The sequence below is a fragment of the Centrocercus urophasianus genome, unplaced genomic scaffold (genome assembly GCF_019232065.1).
Source record: "Centrocercus urophasianus isolate 14NV4802_14NV808 unplaced genomic scaffold, USGS_Curo_1.0 seq_21, whole genome shotgun sequence".
Taxonomy (NCBI): Eukaryota; Metazoa; Chordata; class Aves; order Galliformes; family Phasianidae; genus Centrocercus; species Centrocercus urophasianus.
In genome coordinates this window covers 10,344,348-10,364,568 of record NW_024884767.1, presented here as the reverse complement: position 1 = coordinate 10,364,568, position 20,221 = coordinate 10,344,348, and the positions used below count along the sequence as shown (strand labels likewise).

The following is a 20,221-nucleotide window of genomic DNA, read 5'->3' as shown; positions in this document are numbered from 1 at the left end:
CTTTCTCCAATAAAGAGGGAGGAAAGTAGGGTTGGGCAGCACATTTAAAGGGTGTGGGGTGTGTAGGGAGTTAGTTTAATTCAAAAGATATCTTTGGCAACAAGAATCTCAAAGATTTTGCTCTTTGCCCTTTGTCATACAGTATTCACATTAATACTTCAAGACTTATCAAAATAAAAGTACCTATTTTGCAAGCAAAATGAAGTTTTCATTCTAAGTCTCTACACACAGCTGCAGAATTGCATATATGATACAAAAACTGTCCCAGATCCCTAAGAGATCTGCAGAAAACAAGCCAAAAAGCACTGTGTGCAGACCATTCCTGGTAGCATTTGATAAGACATAGGGCACAGCATACCTGTGCAACTTGCTCGGGTCACACTTACCTTCTCAACACGAATTCTATATATTCCTTCCCTTTGGCTACAATTAGAAAGATACTCGTTCTCCTTGGCATGTATTCCAATACTGAACAGAAACAGTTTTTACTAGCATATAAAGTCATACTGCCATTCATCAGAAGTCAAATGAACACTACTTCACTGCTGAAAATTGGAAACATTAACTACTACTAGGTCTTCAGCCACAGCAGCTACAAACCTCTCAGTCAGTTTGTTGTTTTTTTTTTTAAATAGAGACGATGCTGAACAGCCTTTAATTCAAATGCACTTACAACACGTAAACATTTCAGAATCTTAACTACAGGGAGAAGAGCAAAACATTCACTGGCATTCATTTCCTCCACCGCCTTCCTGAGAAGGTATGGTTATTTCTGACAGCAAACAAATTAATCAGTACAGAAGACACCCACAAGCTAAAGGCTTTTTTTTTATTTAGATATCAGCTATGTAGTAGAGTACATTCAAGAAGTACTTGCATCAGGTTTGGCATTTCTCAAGCACCTGACAGCTGCTTCTTTTACATATAACAATTATCCCCTTTTTTTCGTGCAGAGTGTTACATCATTACAATCAATCTCTCCAAGTCCATAAATACACTGATATTCCTGCTTAGTTAAAACCTACTGTCTGACTCAGGTATTAATGTTAATTTGTGCAAAATGAAACATTATGAAAGATTTATTTTCCATTTAGCAGTATCACTTCTACTTATATAATTTTGGTTGCATCACTGATAACTCAAACAATCTGCACCTATGAAATTTGAGTATAATGAAATTTGAACAACTAAAATACACGCTATCTGGAAAAACATCACAGATGTTTAAGAATAAAGAAAAAGCAAAAGGCTTTATTACATTTAATTATTTGATGCAGGTAATTATTTACAGACTACAACAAAGCAAAGAAGAAACAAAATACAAATGCTTCAGTCTTTTTCGCTCTCTTTTCTCAGGACTTGACTTCTACTCTGAGCATAAGTAGTTTTTGAATCCACTTCTGCACCAATAAAGCAGGAAATCATTCTTTGGTTGTACCACTAAATCATTACTATCATTAATGGCACAACTCACTGCTGTACCACTAGTGATACTAATAACATCTTTGTTATTAAATACAGAGATAAAATTGTAATTCAGTTAATTGGAGTACAACAGTAAAAAGTCAAAATATCCCCAAGTTGTGTTCAGGAAAGGATGCATGAAGTAATTTTAGCCAAAACTTGAATTTGCCTTCACCAGTAGCATTGCAAGATTGTCTCTGACAGAGAATGTATGATAGAAGGAAAACTACATTTTATTATGACTAAACATAAAGTGGTAAGAAGGTACCAGGATCTAAAAAAAATCAAGAATTCTATAATTGGAGTTTATTTTCAATAGAAAGGAAGGTATGCATGCAGATTTTTTTGGACAGCAGAAACTTGTCTGTTTGCTGGATACTTCAAATTCTGAACTCTGTTCCTCAAAGTGAGAGGAAAAAAATCCTTACTTAACAAAAATAATTTGATTTTTACAATCTCAACATCAACAGAATGCCAGAATCTTCAGATGCTTATAACTGTATTTTTATTTTCTTTTGCAAAGGTTGGTCCAAGATAAGTATGAAAGTGAAATCTGATTTGATGATTCAGTCTCATTGCAATGGACAAAACTGAAACTTGTGTTTTGTCTACTGGCAAAAAAAAGGATATTCAGTTCACTATAAAGCATACAATAAAGTCAAAAATGCAGTCTATTGCTTTTAACACTTTTACTGAAACATAACACCAAAGTGAACAGTAATAAGGTATCTATGAATTTTTCCCAAAAGAAAACAAGTGAACAAGGAGAATCTTCCTTGTGTATATACCTTCCCAAATCATAGGTGGCATGGGTGGGAGATTTTCTCAATTAATAATCAAGATTAGCTGAAATAGGTTTTCATTTGAATAAATCCATTTAAATTCAGCATTAAAATAATGTGCTTCTTGCACTCATTTAACACATTTCAGACAGTAAAATAAGTACCCACATGTTGGCATTCATGTTTATATCTAATCAGATCTTTTAGATGTCATAAGGTTGCTTTCCAGTGTTGCCATGAAATACAGACTATAGAGTCTAGTAGTGTAGGCTATTTCTGATACAGACAGAAAGGAACATGAAGCAAGGCATTACACTACCTTTCTATAAAAAGTACAGCAGGAATGAAATCCTAGAAAAAATGCTAAACTACATTACAGAAGGAGCTAAATGTCTGCAGAAGCTCATTTTTGGTTGTATTTTACACTGTGTGGTTTGCTGCATCTGCTAATTTAAAGCAGAAATGCTTACTGTTTTCTTTACTTGGTTTACCACATTTTCTTCTCCCTCCTCATACACCATACCCCAAGCATTAAGAATATAAGCCCAAATATCCCAGACAATCCAGTGAACAAAGTTAGTGTAATGCACTGGTGTGAGGTGTAGCATTAAAAAAAAAAAAAAAAGTCTCTCAATCTTCATCGAAGTTTTGTTGTAGAAGAAAATTGGCGGCCAAGTTTTCATTCTTCTCACAAGCAAAATATGCTTGTATCACAAGTCCTTCAGGAAATCCTAATGCCTTTAGCTGAAGAAAAGAAACGTATTTAGAAAGTTTTTTATATTAAGCTTACTTGTACATCTAGTATCTTCAGATAACATTTAAGCAAATGTCTTTTTTTTTTTTAAACAGACACTGCTGCCACTGAAGGGAAGAGGGTAAGAAAATGTTGCCTCTATCTTTAGAAACCAAAAGTTAAGTTTCTAAGTTTGTAACTGAAGAGAGATTTCCATGAATCTAGACGCCGTAAATCACAACATTGTTCACTGCTATAGCAAGTCACTAAAATAAACTTGTGCCACAGTAGTGTCAGAAAGTAAGTGCACATTGCTCTACTGTTGAAAAAACATTGTTTTGATGTCTTAAATAATTAAAGGTACAAAGCTCATGGCTTCTACCAGAACTTGCCTGCAGTAAGATCCCCAGACTCTGATTTGGCTTATCACTGGTTGGCTGCACAACACACCACATTAAGCCATACTGGACTTTCATTAAAATTTCAGCTATGAGTATCTAGTTGAGAGTAATCTTTTTTTCAAAAGTCAGTGGACTTATATCTAGGATACATTAATAACTGGGCCTTAGAATATTTAAAAGATCCATTACTATGACAGGGAAAATGGGTTTAGCTTGCATTTAATATGCTTTCAGCAAATCAAATTTTGTTTTAGCCAAAGTCCAGAAGAGGGCAACAAAAATGACTCAAGGGATGGAACAAGGACAGCTGAGGCTATTCACTCTGAAGAAAAGAAGGCTCTGGAGAGACTCACAGCTGTCTCTGAGTATCTAAAAAGGGGGGCAATACAAAGGAGAAGGACAGAATCTTTAGCAGGATCCGTTGTGACAGGGCAAGGGGAAAGGGGTACAAACAAAAAGAGGAGGAGATTTAGACTACATATAAGGAAGAAGCTTTTACAATAAGGGTGTGAGGCAGTGTCACAGGTTGCCCAGAGAGGTGATGGATGCCCCATCCTTGGTGATGTTCTAGGTCAGGCAGGACAGAGCTCGGAGCAATCTGATGTAGCTGTAGGTGTCCCTGTTCACTGCAGGGGAGTTGGCACAGACGGCCTTTAAGGGTCCCTTCCAACTCAAAAGATTTTACAATATGCTGTCATTTATGGATTTTATTAAAATCCTCACAGCACCTGCAAGGTATTTCTTTGCATAGGGCAGGTCAAATCTCTGCAAGAAACTACTTCCTACTATGCTTGTCAGCCATTCTTAGTTTTAATTTCATGCTTACAAATAGCATCATGTGTAGCAGCATGATACCTAAGTTTTCTGTGAATAACAGGAGAAGCTCATAGCCCCAGCCCTCTCTGTTGGGTTTTGCAACAGGTTATAGAGGTAATATACCACTGCATAAATGGTGTTGTAAGTAAATGCAGCAGACTGAGAGGACGAGAAATATATAAGAAGTATACAGGCAAACAGTTTTGTCAGTCAGTAATTGACTATTTCCTTGATATCTAGAAAGTTGACACATACTGAAGGGCTCTTCTGATAATACTTAGGAACCTTCTGATTTGCCATTAAAAAAATCCATCTCTGATAAACAACAAAAACATTACTACAATACGACAATTCTTCACTATTTGCTTCCAAAAAGGAAAAAAAAATCAAAACTTCTCAAGAGGCACCACCGTCTAGGTAAATACACATTTTAGTGTTACATACAGTACTATGAATGCAGTGTAACCTCAAAAGTGTTTTGATTAACATCTTTATCTATATATTAAAAGACAAAATTAATTAACTCTCATGATGAACAAATGACAGTTAAGAACAACTTCAACTGATCTACTTAACTACAAGAGCTTTAACTATCCCAACACTTTGCAAAGAAGGATTATATAGACTCCTTTGTACATGGAAATCAATCACAGTTGGCATTATCTTAAATAGCACTCTGAAGTTTTTGCCAGAGGGACTGTCTAACATCCCTTTCCTTAGGGAAGCTCAATCATCTACTATTTCAGATGGCCTCTGATCACTTAGAGGACTTTGCACCTTTAAGTAGTACAAACTCAGATTTTAGACTTAATGGCTAAAAGGTATGTGATTTGAAAGAAAACTACTGCAGCTATGAAACAGCAGAAATAATTCATAAACTACTACATGCATTAACTAACAAAAAAAAAAAAAAAAAAAAGCTGAAGTTAAGGCACATCTTAAGCATGCAACAGCCAGCATCTTAGAGCAACAGACAAACATTTCAAAGGAGAAAAGTCTCACCCGTTCAATAGCTTCTTTTTCCTGAGGTGTTACTTGAATGTAGCTCATATGACCATTTCCAGCTTCTGCTACTCCTCCAGTGCTGGCACTATCATCACTGCCACTTAAACCTTGTCGAGACTCTATAACTGGCTCATTCAACATATGAATAAAATGCTCCTGATGTTGACTTATTTGCTGCAATGTGCAGGACAATAAAAAAAAAAGAAATATATTAAAATAAAACATGTTTAGTTCTTCTTCATTGAATTAAGCAGTCAAAAAAATGTGTAAAAAATGTGAAAAAAATTATTGAATCTAGCTGTAAGAGATGCAATTTCACATTTAAGCTCAGTTGTGGCTACCCTCTCCTCTTCTCGATGCTCTGCATCTCTCAGAAAGAGTAAGTCTCATTTCTAATATCACAGCACTATATTCTATACAGTAAGACAAGCTGAAAAGTCAGAGGTAGCATTATGGAATTCTATTAATATTTTATCTTAGGTAATGGCAACATTTCCCTTTCTTGTAAAACCTACATCAGAATTAGCAGCACTATTTTGTTGGTTTAAGATTCACCTGCAGTAGTTGAGGATTTTCCCGTCCAATCTGTTGCAGCAATGCTGGTAACAGAGAAGGATTTTGCTGAATGATTTGTCTCATCTGCTGGAATTGAGGCTGATTTCGCAAGAACTCAAGAGGATGTCCTGAAAAACAGTAAGATAATGCTTTCAAAAGGTTAGCAAGACTGTTGTAAAGTACATATCTAACATTTGAACTGTAGACAGAAAAAGGATTCCAAATTGGACAATAAACCCTTTACTGAAGAAGAGCTTACTTCCTCACACTAAGTTACTAAGGTTAAAACATGCATTTTCATCTTACTCAGCTTTTTCTGAAAATCCAACAGGTTTCTGTATCTGACCTCCAGCAGTTTTCTCTTTATGTCTCATCTCTGAGTAACCTCATTCAGAGGCACGCAGCCAGCTACTGTCTTTCCTCTAGACCTACAACTGAGTTCCAATTACTGTAATAGGTCAGTTCTTTCCTTCTTAAGTAAATCTTAGAATACCATATATTCTATACCATTAGATACTGCAGTGAATTCAGCACAATAAAAACTGCTCTGAAACATTCAGTTCTCCAATTCTCCCTCCTTACAGATGAAGCTTGTCAGTCCTACCTATATTTAATACTCTGGATGCTAAACAGGCTTACAGCTTAGACAATGTCTTTGCCATAAACACTCTTAAGTCTAAATTTTCTGCTGTGGGTCCAAACCATTCTGTCCATGTCTTGCACTGCATAGAGAAGTGACCTAGTGGGTCTACTAGGTGCTACATTTAACTGCCTTAATTTGTGGTAAATATGTTAGTATAGGCACAGGCAAGAGTACATAATGAGATAAAAAGGAGGAAGCCAGATCCTATGTGAGAAAAAGTACGACTGTCATTTGCGATTTTGTAACCCTAGTGGGGTTATGTGTACGGTCAAGATCACAGCATTATTAGAAATTTCAAGTATTATTCCAGATATATACACACAAAAAGCTTTTCATTGCAAGCCAATACCACACTCAGCTAATTTTTGTGTTACAGCTCTTATCAATTCACTTTGATCAGTTCAGAATTACCAGGAACTCGAATTCACTGAAGCACAGAATGCTTCAATACACATGTTTATTCTATCTCCTCAAGAATAGTCTTTCTTACCTCCAAGTGAAGTAGCAGTTGTAGGTATGGTTGCTACAGCTGCTGCCACTGCTGAAGACTGAGAGGTACCAGTGCTCGCTGCTTGAGTTGGTTCAGCCATAGCCTGATTATCTCCGGGTATACCCTAAAGCCACAGTTGACATTGTTACCTACAGAATACTGCACATATTTAGATTTCAGAACAAAGAAAAATATTACTATTTCCACTGCAAATACAAAGCAAGATGCTGTGACAGGTATGCTTTTACAAGTGGAGGAGCATTCTGTGACAGAAATAATTTGTCATGGTAAAGCATCTAACACATCAGTTTAAAAGTGCATTTCAGTCCATGAACAAATACTTAATTATGTTCCAAGATATTTGATATGAATAGAATAACTTACTTACTTAACTACTTACGGTGTTATGTTACGGTGTTTTGCAGACAAAGTTACATCACAGCAACAGGATCGTATATTACACAATGCTAATTGAACTTAGATCAGTTAAATTAATTTTTGCTGATAAGAAATTAAGAGCTAGCATAGCTCTTTCAACCACTTTCCTCAACAGAACAGTTTGACAGTCAGCATTCACTAAACCTTCTGTGAAAATGCCTGAAAAAGTACAGCTGTACTGTTACTCACAGGGATAATTTTCTTGATTACAGCTGTATGATTCTGTGCCTCGGATTTGTGATGAAAATAGTACTGACAATTCATCAATGCTTTAGCTGTTATAGAACCACAGTATTTTCAGATTATTGTGCTGCCTTGCCAGCAAACAACTGGGGATGCACAATAAACTGTGAGGGGATGCAGCCTGGTCAACCAACTCCAACAACCAAAGGGATATGCTGTATGATGTGCTCAGCAATAAAAGTTGGGTAGAAAGGAGGGAGCAATGTTTCAAATTAAAGCACTTGCTTTCCCAAGCATTTTTTTTTTTGTTTGCTTTTTTTTTTTGTTTTTTATTTTTTTAAGTGTGATGAAAACCTGTTTACCTGGAGATGGTTAAATACCTGCCTGTCAGTGGGAAGCAGTGAACTAATTCATGTTTTGCTTTGCAAGTATAATTTTTGCATTATCTATTAAACTGACTCTTATTTCAGAATATTTTTCCCAATTCTCAGCCCCGTCTCAGTGCAAGGAACTGAGCAAGCAGCCATCTGGCTTGGCTGTCTACCACAGACAAACCACTACATCAGTGCAACCAGACGAGTAAGATGCTTGGAACACCTACCACAGAAGTCAGTGGTAGGTAATGTAAATTGAAAACTGCTGTAACGTGTGCTCTTCACACAATGCATTCACCACTGTAGCTGTACTAAAGAAATAAATATACAGACAATGTGACGATATATATGTATAAAAACACAGAACCGCACAGTGACCCAGGAAAAACTTTGCCCTATCTGAGAACTAACAAAAACATCAAGGTATAAGCTGCCTAAAACATCAAGTCTGTATTTAGGCCACTCAGTGGAATAAACACAAATGTTCCCACTCACACACTTCATTACAACTTTGATTCCATCAACTGGCTACACATTCTTCCTTCCACAAAGTGGTGAGAAAAATACATTTGTTACATAATTCTGTGGTAACTCTTCTACCACTGTTCTACAGAGCACTGCTTAAATACCTTTTCCCATTAAAATCAGTTAAGCTAAATATAAACAGTAGGAAGAGAAGAGCAAGACTTCAGGGCAGAGTTGTACTCTGCTTACAGAAACATTGCCCAGCATCAAAACCTGCTTGAGATCAAGAAGCATTTAGATAGCACACTTGGAAATACGGATTTTTGGGACGCCTTGTGTGGAGCCTGCAGCTAGACTCCATGACACTTATGGTCCCTTCCAACTTGGAATATCCTACCATTCTAAGATTTTTGGGAATTCAATTATAATACATGAACTAAGGTATGATGTGGAGTGTACCAATATGGCAAAAGGGAATGTTTTTTTAACTGAAAGAGGGGCAATTTAGGCTACATGTCAGGAGGGAATTCTTTGGCACGGCTGCCCAGAGAAGCTGTGGCCTCATCCCTAGAGGAGCTCAAGGCCAGGCTGAATGGGGCCCTGTGCAGCTGAGCTGGTGGGGGGCAGCCCTGCCCAGGCCACGGGGTTGGGGCTGTGTGGTTTTTAAGGTATCTTCCAAGCCAATCTGTTCCATGACTCCACAGAATCACAGAATGGCCTGGGTTGAAAAGGACCTCAAAGATCATCTAGTCTCAACCCTGCTATGTGCAGGGTCGCCAACCACCAGAGCAGGCTGCCCAGAGCCACATCCAGCCTGGCCTTGAATGCCTCCAGGGATGGGGCATCCACAGCCTCCTTGGGCAACCTGTTCCAGTGCGTCACCACCCTTTGGGTGAAAAACTTCCTCCTAATATCTAACCTAAACTTCCCCTGTCTCAGTTTAAAGCCATTCCCCCTTGTCCTATCAGTATCCATCCTCGTAAACAGTCATACCCCCTCCTGTTGATGCTCCCTTCAGGTACTGGAGCATTATCTTACAAACATGGGTTAACTTTCTGGAATTACCGGTTGACTTCACATGTTCTCATGCATGTACTGTCACTGCAATCTGTATCCAGACCAAACAGAGCATGTCTGTTTAAACCTTAAGTCTGTCCTTGAATGGAAACATTATGGAAACTGGCCTAACCAAATTCAGTTAGAGATAATTTACTATTTTGAATATTGTCTCAATTCTTAAATACAATGTTGAAGTATCACTATCAAAAAACCAAACAAACCAAGACTATATGTGATGGTAATCAGTAAGGTATATGCACCTCCTTTATGCAGCTATACAAGCATGATATCAAGTAATGTAAACTTAAATTTGAAGTGTAAACATTACTTGAACTGTGAGAAGAGCATTTTTTGCCTCACAGTGGGTAAAACGTTTACAGTTTCACCCAACACCAGAGTGGTTTTTTAGCTGACACTGTTCACCACAGGTGTAATAATCATATCAGGCACAGCCCAAGGAACATACACATTTTTGGACAAGGAGGTTGTAAAGAATTAGATGGTTGAATGACTGATAGAACATTTCTCTAATTAAGGTGATAAGAAAACCTTTGGTCAAAACCAGATTTGAATCTAAATGCCTCTCAAAGACAAGCCTGAAGTACAGAAAAAACGTGTTTTAGAATCTGAAATCTCCTTCTACACAGCTCAAGGATATAGGACAATATAAGATTAAGAAACTAAGCCATAAAAATTGAATAGCTTGTTATTTGATCCCACTTGCTGTCAGTGATTCTTCAGTGCTAACCTACAGAACAGCTACATTAAGTACTGATACTGCCTTCACCTTTCCTTTCCAACAGTTTATAGGCTATTTTTTTGGTACTGATTCTTTAAACCACAATTATTGTGTGTGCTTAAGAGCTCCTAAAACTACCCTGCACATCATTTGGAGGCTGTTAAATTAGGAGATCAATTAGTTATCAGTAGAATAATACTAACTGAGAAAACATTTTCCTGATGCAGCAGAATGGTCATGAGCTTATTTAGTTAGACCAAGAACAGTCTAAAAGATCAACTGTACCAATAGCATTTTTCTGTCTACTAATATCCAAGAACAAGAGTCCTTCTCCTCACTCCTTCTTCCAGCTGTAGAACAAGGAGAGCATACTTTTCTGCAGAAAAGGATAACAAAAAGTAGAAGGGAAACCACATATGCATGAGAAAGACCCACAGGCCTTCTGAACTACTACATTAACTACTCAGGACAGAATCGATCTGTATGATAAACAAACATGCCACCTGTTAAAACTCTACTTTAAGGACACTGTTTTTCTTCAGGACTTCCTGAACACAAATAAGCTAAAGCAGGGAAATACTATTCTGACTGGAAAAGCCCTACACACTGTATGTGGCTGGGAAATGCACAGCAAATGCAACGCTTCTAAGGGGCATTGGATTCATGCACAAACAAAATGCACAGTGAGCAGACAGTAAAATCAACACTTTTCAAGGCATGAAAAAGAAATATCTGAGATTTCCAGATTAACGACAGCTGGAATGAAACACCGCCCCTCAAGGTATCAACAATTCAAAGCCTTTGTTTGCTCCCCTACAAAATGAGAGTAACTTTTACATTCATGTACTCAAAATTTGTTGCCCACTTAAAAACTGCAGGTTACAAAGTCTTGGGATCATTCCTGTGAGTAGCAACCACGCCAGTGACTGGCAGTTGTATTTACTAATGAAACATTTTATTTACAAAAGGGAAACTGCAGCTGTAGATCAGATTTCATATCAGTCCCTCAGAAATTTCATTTTCATGTTCTGCAGGGATTAGTTCAAGCCAGCTAGCTTTAAAACCAGATGTAATTAAAACTGCAACAACAACAAAGACAGCAACAAAAAACCCAAAAACAACTTAGAAGATTTCCATTAAAGTGAAGTTACTGTTTTATTACCTCTCAAGTCAGTCGAGTTCATTTCACTTTTGAAATTGTGTTTTTGAAGAAGGAAATTGTTCATTGTCCAGAACATTGCATAAGTAAAGCACTTGTTAATAAAGACAAGTTCTTCTGTTTGCAAAACACATTAATATGATTGTTGTGTACACCTAGTAGTAATGATAAACAGGAATTTTTGAAGTGCTGCCTTAGTGATGCTATATATGCTAATAAAACCAATGTTAACAGTGAAACATCACAACAATCATGTCTGGGTTGGTCATTGGCCATTTGAGCTACACCAAGGGAACTGGGCATACCTAATACATATAACCACAAAAATCCACACGGAATATGAACAAAGAAGAGACAGATGTAGCTAACAGCAACTTTAGTATTTCCTATAGCACATGATTAAAACAATATTCAAAATAACAGGTAAATAAAACAAGAAGTTCTTGAATGAGGACAAAAGAAGCAGCAAAAGAATGGAGTATACACAAGAAACTGCTCACCATTAAAAGGTATTCCACTGCTCTGTCTGGATTGTTGAAGCTGGCTCTCAGCGCTGCAATTACTTGCTCACGTTCATAACCCATGGACATGATTTCAGTCACCATATTTTCATAGGACTGACCTGTCACTAGAAGTAACACGATGACCATTGTAAGTGAATAAGGTACCAAAAAAATTAAACATAAAAAGCTTCCATGGAGAAATGTCACTTCTATCCAAATTCAAATCATTCACCGAAGTGTAAACAGAGTCACATTAACTTTGCCATGGTTCTATCAAAACATGTTCTTGTGGTTTCATTATGCATTTGGTTGGAATAGTAGAGTTCTAGGATAATGAACACACTACAAACTTCAACTGAAAAAAGCAGAAAATGTAACAATTCTGACTTCATAATTGAGATGCTATTCCCTTTCTATGCTTTTCTCTAAAGCTCAAGGACATCATTACAGCTAATATTCAATTCCTAATATAATTAAGAAAAGTCTCCTGCAGCTTAAGTTTGGAAATTAAGCTTTTTAGGCAGAAACCTGCTTGTCAGACTCTATTAGTCACTGAGGCTTTTCCCTAAGAAAGACCTTACACTAAGCTACGGTTAGAAAGATAACAAAGTTATCATCAAATTATAATTGTCTATTAACTATGAGCTGGTGACAACAATCAAAGTAATTTAACTGAACCTGGAGCAATTAAGGTCATGCAGAAGGCTAAAGGAGAATCTCAAGACCTGAGTGAGGATTAAATCATCACAATGTATTTTTGACTAGACATCCATCACACTAAGTTTCCATTTTTTTTTGAGTACAAATGGACTAAACCTGGTTTGTGCCTGCGGATATCAAGACAAAAAGGTACAAATATTGTATATGGAACAGTTTAAGGACAGCTCATGATACTACAAGTATAGACATAAAATCATTTCTTCATAAACTGCTTCATTTACTCTTCTTGAAAACAGAGACAAGGTTTAAAAAAACCTCAGAAACAAAAAGGAAAAAACGTTTTAAAAATAGTCAAAAGAATAGAACAGCACTAGCACAAAGATACTTGTGCATTATGCATAAATAATGATTTAACATTTATTGGCTAGTCTGGGTACCCACTGTTTAGACTTCAAATCAGAAAATTTAATCAGCTTAAACAAAGGTACATACATGCCTTTACATATAACCATTATTTTATATATTCATTTTCTGAAAATAAGCAATCATGCAAACTTTGCCTTAAAAATATATATTATTGTACATATCTTTAAAAAGTAAAATAGCCAAACAGTTGACCCAATACAGTTAATTTTTATTAACTTTTTGCTCATGTTTTCCTATCCACCAACAGTTTATTGTTACTATCGATCATGGACTAACGAAGAGCACACAGAATACCTTTTCATTTAATTAATTACTACTTAAACATTTCTGTAGTGCTTTTTCTAATAAAAGTTCTAATAAAAAACTTGCTGGAGACCAGAGTAGTATGATAGATTTTGTACAGAAAAAAGAAGCAAGAAGGAAACAGAAGTACTGTGAATCTAAGCACATGTACTCCATACACAGCCTACTAACATGAGACCAACAGCAGTAATTCAGGAACTGCACACAAGCAGTATCATTATACAGCCAGGACTCCATTCTAAATGGAATGTTTGTGAGACTGCAGCTGAGTGTGCTTGTCTGCTGGCCACAGCTGCTCATGCTGGGGTATACACCAAGACACCAGTGCCATTCAGCGTACACATTCACTTGCTCTGCTGCTTAATAACACACAGCCCAGGCCAGATTTCATAGGATCAAAGAATGTTTTGGGTTGAAAGAGACCTTAAAGTCCCTCAGAGGATGAGGCTGCCCAGGGCCACATCCAACCTGGCCTTTAGTGCCTCCACGGATGGGGCACCCACAGCTTCTCTGGGCTGCCTATTCCAGGATCTCAAAACAAAAGCAATTCAGCAGAAAACAATCTCTGCTTTTAAGTGAAATCTATTATGTTCAGACAGTATAACTGAGAAGCTACGTACAAACACGTCTAGCATCCCATTTAGGATGCATGAATTTGGGCAAGCGAATTCCCTTTAAAATAAGGAAACAAGCTCATGCCCATTGCCTTTAGAAATCTTTTGGCATATAACTCGGCAGCATGCTTCTCTGGAAAACTACATTCAGTGTCTTGTGCTTCCAAATGTTAGGGACATGAGTTTATTACACTAGAAACCAATCAAAGAACTTCATATAAAACAGATACGCACGGTGGTCCCCTTCTCCTACACTAAAAAGAAAGAAGTCATTCCATCAGCTTCGTAGGTATCTGTATCAAGACAATCAGTTTAATTAAGATAGTTGGTCATTACTATTAACAGGAGTATTTATGATGATCACATCTCTACCATTAAGCAACAATTAGTATTTAAGGAAGCTTGTAGCACCTCTGGTACTTTAAACACAACGGAAGTAGACTGACAGTTTCCTACAGTACCCTGTTAGCTATTTCAGTTCACACAGTTCTTCAGTCTACACCAGCACCATAATCCAAAACCCTAAACAGACTAAACCTTGTGGTTACTAACAAAGGTTAAGCTTTTCTTGCTTTTAGAACATCTTAGGCCGTTTAGTCATAACGCCTGCTTCCAATGCATCCAAATACTTCCATACAAAAATGTATGTGAAAGATATTTTGGTTTAACATTTTGTTCTAAGATACAGGTTAATGCTTACTGGAAAAGACAGTAAAAGTCATTTATTTATTTCTGTGTGCTAACTTGCTACACTCAAAAAATTCCCTCCAAAAATTTAAGTAGGGATACTGTTTATCTAATAATTTCCTAAGTACGAGAATAAGCACAAGAGAAGTACAGTAATTTCTATTGTTTTTATTGTTTATTCCACTGAGAAAAAAAGACATTTAAACCATCAAAGTAAACTGAACATTAGTATATGAAGATATTCAATCCCCAACAGACAGTAGCAGATTCACTGACAGAATCAAAGCAGATTCTCTGACATCACTATCAAAGCAGAACAGGTGAATAATAAATGCAGACATTTTATATGACCTGCTCACCAGGAAGCAAAAGTAAAAAGAAAAGCATATACATATCTACTGTTTTATTCCCCACCAATTCAAACTGAACAGTTAGAAGAGAAATTAAGGAAAGCATTAAAAAAAAAAAGGAATGATAAGGATCTTGTTTTTACACAATAAAAATATATGAAGTGAAATATTCTTCAGTAAAGAATTCTTGATGTTGGTTCTAAGATATTAACTTCCATTCAGTAAAGTGTACTTTGATCATAACTTTACCAATGACAGATATAGAAGAAAATATCAACATCTGCTAATCCGTCATTTCTTTCTGCTGCACCAAAATAATGTCTACATTAAAGAAACACTCCACTTACCAAGTGCACTTATAGCATCCTCAAAAAGATTTGATCGAGATGTATCACCTGTTGTACTGTAAGACGAAGACAAGTGCAATGGTAATTACAAAACTTCGGAAAGCTTCCTATTTTTTTTTTTTTTAAAAAAAGCAGCAGCAGCTTTAACTCTTAATTGGCCCCTTTTGCTTTTTTTTTTTTTTAAAGGAATAAAAAGGTTTTCCAAAGAGCTCTAACTTGGATATATAGTAAGACTAGATTTTAGAAACTTACAATACTACCACTTTTAACACTGATAGACCAACCACTCCCTCTACCCCCCAATATTTTGGTTCTTGCCCATCTGCTCAGGGATTAGCCATCTGTTTGCTAGAACGTTTAAAGAAAGGGAGAACAAGGTTTTTCAAAGCAGACAGCAGTCTCCTTAATTACCTCCCCTTATTCAATGGTATAATTTGGTTTGATCTCAGCAAGGACCCAAGGAGGTCATTGGGAATCACTTCTTAAAATATCAGTATCTTACTTTTCCAGTAAAACAGATTGCTGGTATTTGCAATTATTTTCTCTCAAAGTATCAAAATTATTATGTTACAGGAGAAAAGACTCACCAAAGAGCACAGAGGTACAACAGCAGGCAGACGAACCCCGATAGCCCACTTAGAGCCAAAGGAGCCCCTGTCTCAGCTCTTTCCTGGGCTGCAAGCTGATGCTCATCAGGCTGATGAGCTGCGGGTGACACCCTCAGTGGGTCAACAGGAGATGATCTCCAGGTCACCACGGGCACTACTGCCTACAGGGTGATGGGACTCACCATGTGTGGCCAGAAAAAGCATTTGGAGGTCGTGGAAGACTTATCATGACTATCTAGAGGAAGAATGAAAGGCAGGGAAAGGGAAATATTAAGGCGCTCTGTGAATGAAAAGTATGGGGTGAAGAGGGAGAAAAGACAACTGAAAAGGACCAGTCACACATAAACAGCATTTGACTGGTCATGCCCTGCACCTGATCACCAGCCTGTCCCAGGCATAACCTTAAATAATTTTTCCATTACCAAGAGTGCAGCCATTTAATATGCAAGAGAGTATGGAGGTCTAGATGCCAGCAACTGAAGAAGGGATGGACCACATGGGCCTACATCAAACTGAAGAAATTGGAGTGCATGCACGCTGCATGGGGATGTGTACGTTGGCATGCACTCACCAGTGAATGTCAAGGCTGACCAGCTGTTGAGCAGGATAAGAGGCGTGGAAGCCAGGTATGTAATGGCCAGGAATCAGAGTCAGCTGCTGGAAGGACTGTAGCACCTGAGCATCAGCTACAGGTAAGGGCATTAGCCTCAGTCAGGTAGCAGAGAGACCCATTTGTTTGTGTATCCATGCGTAAGAGAGCAGAACATCTAGGGTTTAGGTATTGGTACAACGCATGCCTACAGCCACAACAGATCCACTGTGTGTATGTGCATACGAGTAGGTACAGAATATGAATAGCTAGAATGGGTTTGCTGGGCTCAGGAGGTTGGCTGTTTGTACAAGCACCAATGACCGGAGAGACCGGGAAATCTAGGATTCAACTATTGGAACAGATTATGGTCAGCTACTGGATGGATTCATTTTCTGGGTATACATGTGTGTATTCTTCAGTACTAAGCTTTGCCTTTGAGCATGAGCATGAGACTGCTGCTGATGTATGTTTGCTTGAGTACTTTTTTTTTTTTTTTTTTTGGTCTTTGCTGATCTGCACAGCCAGCCTACATATAGGTACAGATATACTGTGTGCAGGGACCATGTGCTCCATCTCAGTACTTAACAGACCTGGGGACATGAAGCTGCAGCTACTTCACATCTAAATCAGGCTACAGAGCTGGCAACTCCTAACAACAGCAAGTGTAAGATCATACTATACCGAATCAGTTTTCAGAAGACGACATTAGAAATGCGACAGGTAATAAAGTATGCCTCACTATCTATCACTACTCAGATTTACAACTGCATTTGATTAAAGGCGAAAGAGAAAAATAGTTGGCCAGGCCAAGGGTAAAAAAAAAAAAAAAAAAAAAACAACAAAACATGCTTTATCAGCCTCAGTAATTTAGCTTCTAAAGCAAATCAAAACCAAGAAGTTGTCAGCAAAAAAATCAAGGCAGGTAATAACAGAGTATTTCTCAGGTATTCTTTTGCTTTCTCCTTATGTATTTACACTGAGACTCCCTTATTGCAGGTTTTACAACACTGCAGTCTCTACATGAAAAACATGGAAAGTTGTTTTAATACTAAAGATAAAATTTTATCTTTGTACCCACTGTACAAACTGAGAGCAAAAAAAAGCACTCATTAAGAATTTTAAGTTATTCTACTGACAATTAAAGACTCATTTGTAACTTGTTATAAACAGATGTAATTTCTCAAATAAATTTTTTTGCAAAATTAAATCAACAATTAAGGTATTTAGTGCATGGAATCTAAGATTTTCAGGACATTAGCCAATTAAAAGTTTTGCTTCCTCAACAACAAATCAATATTGGATAGCATTTAAGTACAACTATTTCAAAAATTAATGTCCTATGCACTGGTATTCACGTAAATAATACAAAAATAATTGCAAACCAATATGAAAAATGAAGACCTGATGCCAAGCAGCACTCAAAGGCCATAAAACTATAGTTAACACGATTCTAATCCCTTGCAACACTTATGTAAATTCAGGTGAGCAAAGTCCAGAGTATAGAACAGGGAGGTAACCTCTAACTTTGCACTTGATTTTCCTGAATGTTGAGAACTGAGGTTAAAAGGTATCCCAGTTCTCACAGCTACCTGCATATTGGCCAAGTATTAGTCAGAATGACTGAAGTTTGTGGATTTAAGTTATTACATGATTAAGAACAATGTTTTAATTTATGCATTGGAAAAAAAAAAAAAAAAAAGCTCTTTCTAAAAGTTAAGAGCAATACAGAGCATGGTTCAAAGCTAACCAGTATGACGAATGATTCAAAACACAACCAGTGTTCTATGAACAAGAGAGGACACACCCCTCTGAAAAGCTTTGGTAACAGAAGTTCTCCACACAGTTGAATATCACTATAACAAATTTTGGGCCACAGTCACTCTGAAACACCTGAAGGCAGAACTATTCCTGCAACATTAAATTCCCCATTCCACAGGTTCAGTCAAAAGACCACATTCCCACGTGTGAAAAAGTACAAAGTAATATTGTAGCTGAGTCAGAGACTGAAGTTACAGACAAGAAGAGAAGTTACATATAACAGAAAACAGGATTGGACTAATGCTGTAATGGAAAACTCAAAGCCAGAACTAGAAGCAACTGAAATGGAGAAGCCATTTTTGGCAGTCCATTCATACCTTTCATTTGATGATAGGCTGACAGCAGTTGGTGCCTCTGGTGGTTTTTCTGCTGGCTTTTCTTCGTTAGGAGTACTCACAGGTGCAGATTCACAAGCAACTGCAGCTGGTGCTGGAGTGGTAGGGACAGGAACTGGCGCAGGAGCAGCTGCAGGAGTTGGTGCAGAGACTGGTGTGGGATCTGCAGTTGTTACACTAGTGCCAGTAGTGGAATTAGTCTGCTGAGTTGCTGTAGTTGCAGTTGCTGCTTTGGGCTATTGGAGGACAAGAGAATTCAGACACGACACAACAAAGCTATTAAACTAATGCTTCCTACAGTGAATACAACGATTAAGTTCTATTATAACCATCTACTGTTGAGGCAGCAGTGTCAAACACAACCATAATATTAATATGTTCCAAGATAATCTACACATTTTATTGTGCTTAAATTGGCAACTGGTAGTGTCCCTCAAGTAGTTATTTACACACCTAAGCACTCACTGTTCACATATGATGTGAAATGCAAAGGTGAGGTCCAAATATTTACCAACTGCATTTCTAAACATGAGAACAATCTTGTGTCTTGCAGAAGTGCATTTTTTAGATGAAACAGTTGTCAGAAGATATCTGACGAGCACAATAAACATACGGTTTTTTCACCACTCATGTTTGCAAAGAAGTGATAAAGACAGAAATCTCTTTTCATTATTAATATTGTTTTCTGGAAAACAAGATGCTAAGAGTTAAGGGTAATAAATTTAAGCTTCACCCGTAACAAGCTTAACTTACACACTGTTGACTGATTAACAGCATCACACAAATAACACTTCACATGCTTGAGTTTGATAGTAAGTGCTGGAAGTCCAGCAGAGTCAAGCACTATCAGACCAACCGCAAGAAATTCATATTTGCACAACTGTGCTTTAATCTTCATGCCTAACTATTGGAAACATGAATTTCTGATATAGTACTAAATCCCTCAGAAAGAAATCACTTATGGAATTGAATTTTTGAAAGTCGTATCCCTGTAGTCCCTTATCTACACATATCTTCATGGTTGGGCCACATCCTCACCTCACCATGAGAAACAGCATAACACAGCTACTTACTCTAAGTGAACTACTTTCAGACAATGTTTTTATGTGTGTGGGGGGGGGTTTTGTTTAACTTTTTTTTTTTTTTTTTTTTTAATAATTAGGGAAAATATTTCCTCCCTTAGTCTGAAAGTCTGAAATTGAACAGTTTCCAGCAGGTACAGTAAAGATGCCTTTAACACGCATTCACAGAAAAAAAAAAGTCAGTAATTCTGATCATTGGAAAAAGTTTGCAGTTGTGCTGATGCAACAGGCATCTCTTACCCAAGATCAATTCACAAGCAGGTAAACTGAACTTGAACAGAAAGGCCATAATACTTCAGAACTGCTAAACACTGAAACACTAGTTGACATAAGAAAGTATTGTATTTAGCAGTTTTTGTTGGCTCTTTGTCTCTCATACTATAAGCAAAATGAAAAGCATACTCTGAAAACGTATCTGCTTCTACTGATAAATGCCACAAATTGCGTACCACAGACTAGAAAATTTATTTACTCACAAGTGCAGCAACAGCTACATTCAAATGAGGAATCTTAGGAATTAATACTGGACACGTGTGAAGTGCAAATGAATATAGGTTTTCTTCCTCAAGAGGACATCTAACTCCAGTTAC

General features: G+C 37.3%; 1 protein-coding gene across 2 annotated transcripts in view; it reads right to left on the bottom strand.

Annotated features, from left to right (window-relative positions):
• Positions 1 to 810: 810 nt before the first annotated feature.
• RAD23B (RAD23 homolog B, nucleotide excision repair protein) overlaps positions 811 to 20,221 on the bottom strand; it is a 33,447-nt gene continuing 14,036 nt past the window's right edge. For both annotated transcript variants that reach the window (XM_042822781.1, XM_042822782.1), the window contains exons 4-10: positions 18,532 to 18,785; positions 15,197 to 15,252; positions 11,807 to 11,934; positions 6,890 to 7,013; positions 5,757 to 5,884; positions 5,199 to 5,375; positions 811 to 2,990 (exon numbers count right to left, since the gene is read on the bottom strand). In XM_042822781.1, the coding sequence (XP_042678715.1) occupies positions 2,877 to 2,990; positions 5,199 to 5,375; positions 5,757 to 5,884; positions 6,890 to 7,013; positions 11,807 to 11,934; positions 15,197 to 15,252; positions 18,532 to 18,785 (981 nt within the window). In that variant the 3' untranslated portion in view covers positions 811 to 2,876. The remainder of the gene's footprint in view (positions 2,991 to 5,198; positions 5,376 to 5,756; positions 5,885 to 6,889; positions 7,014 to 11,806; positions 11,935 to 15,196; positions 15,253 to 18,531; positions 18,786 to 20,221) is intronic.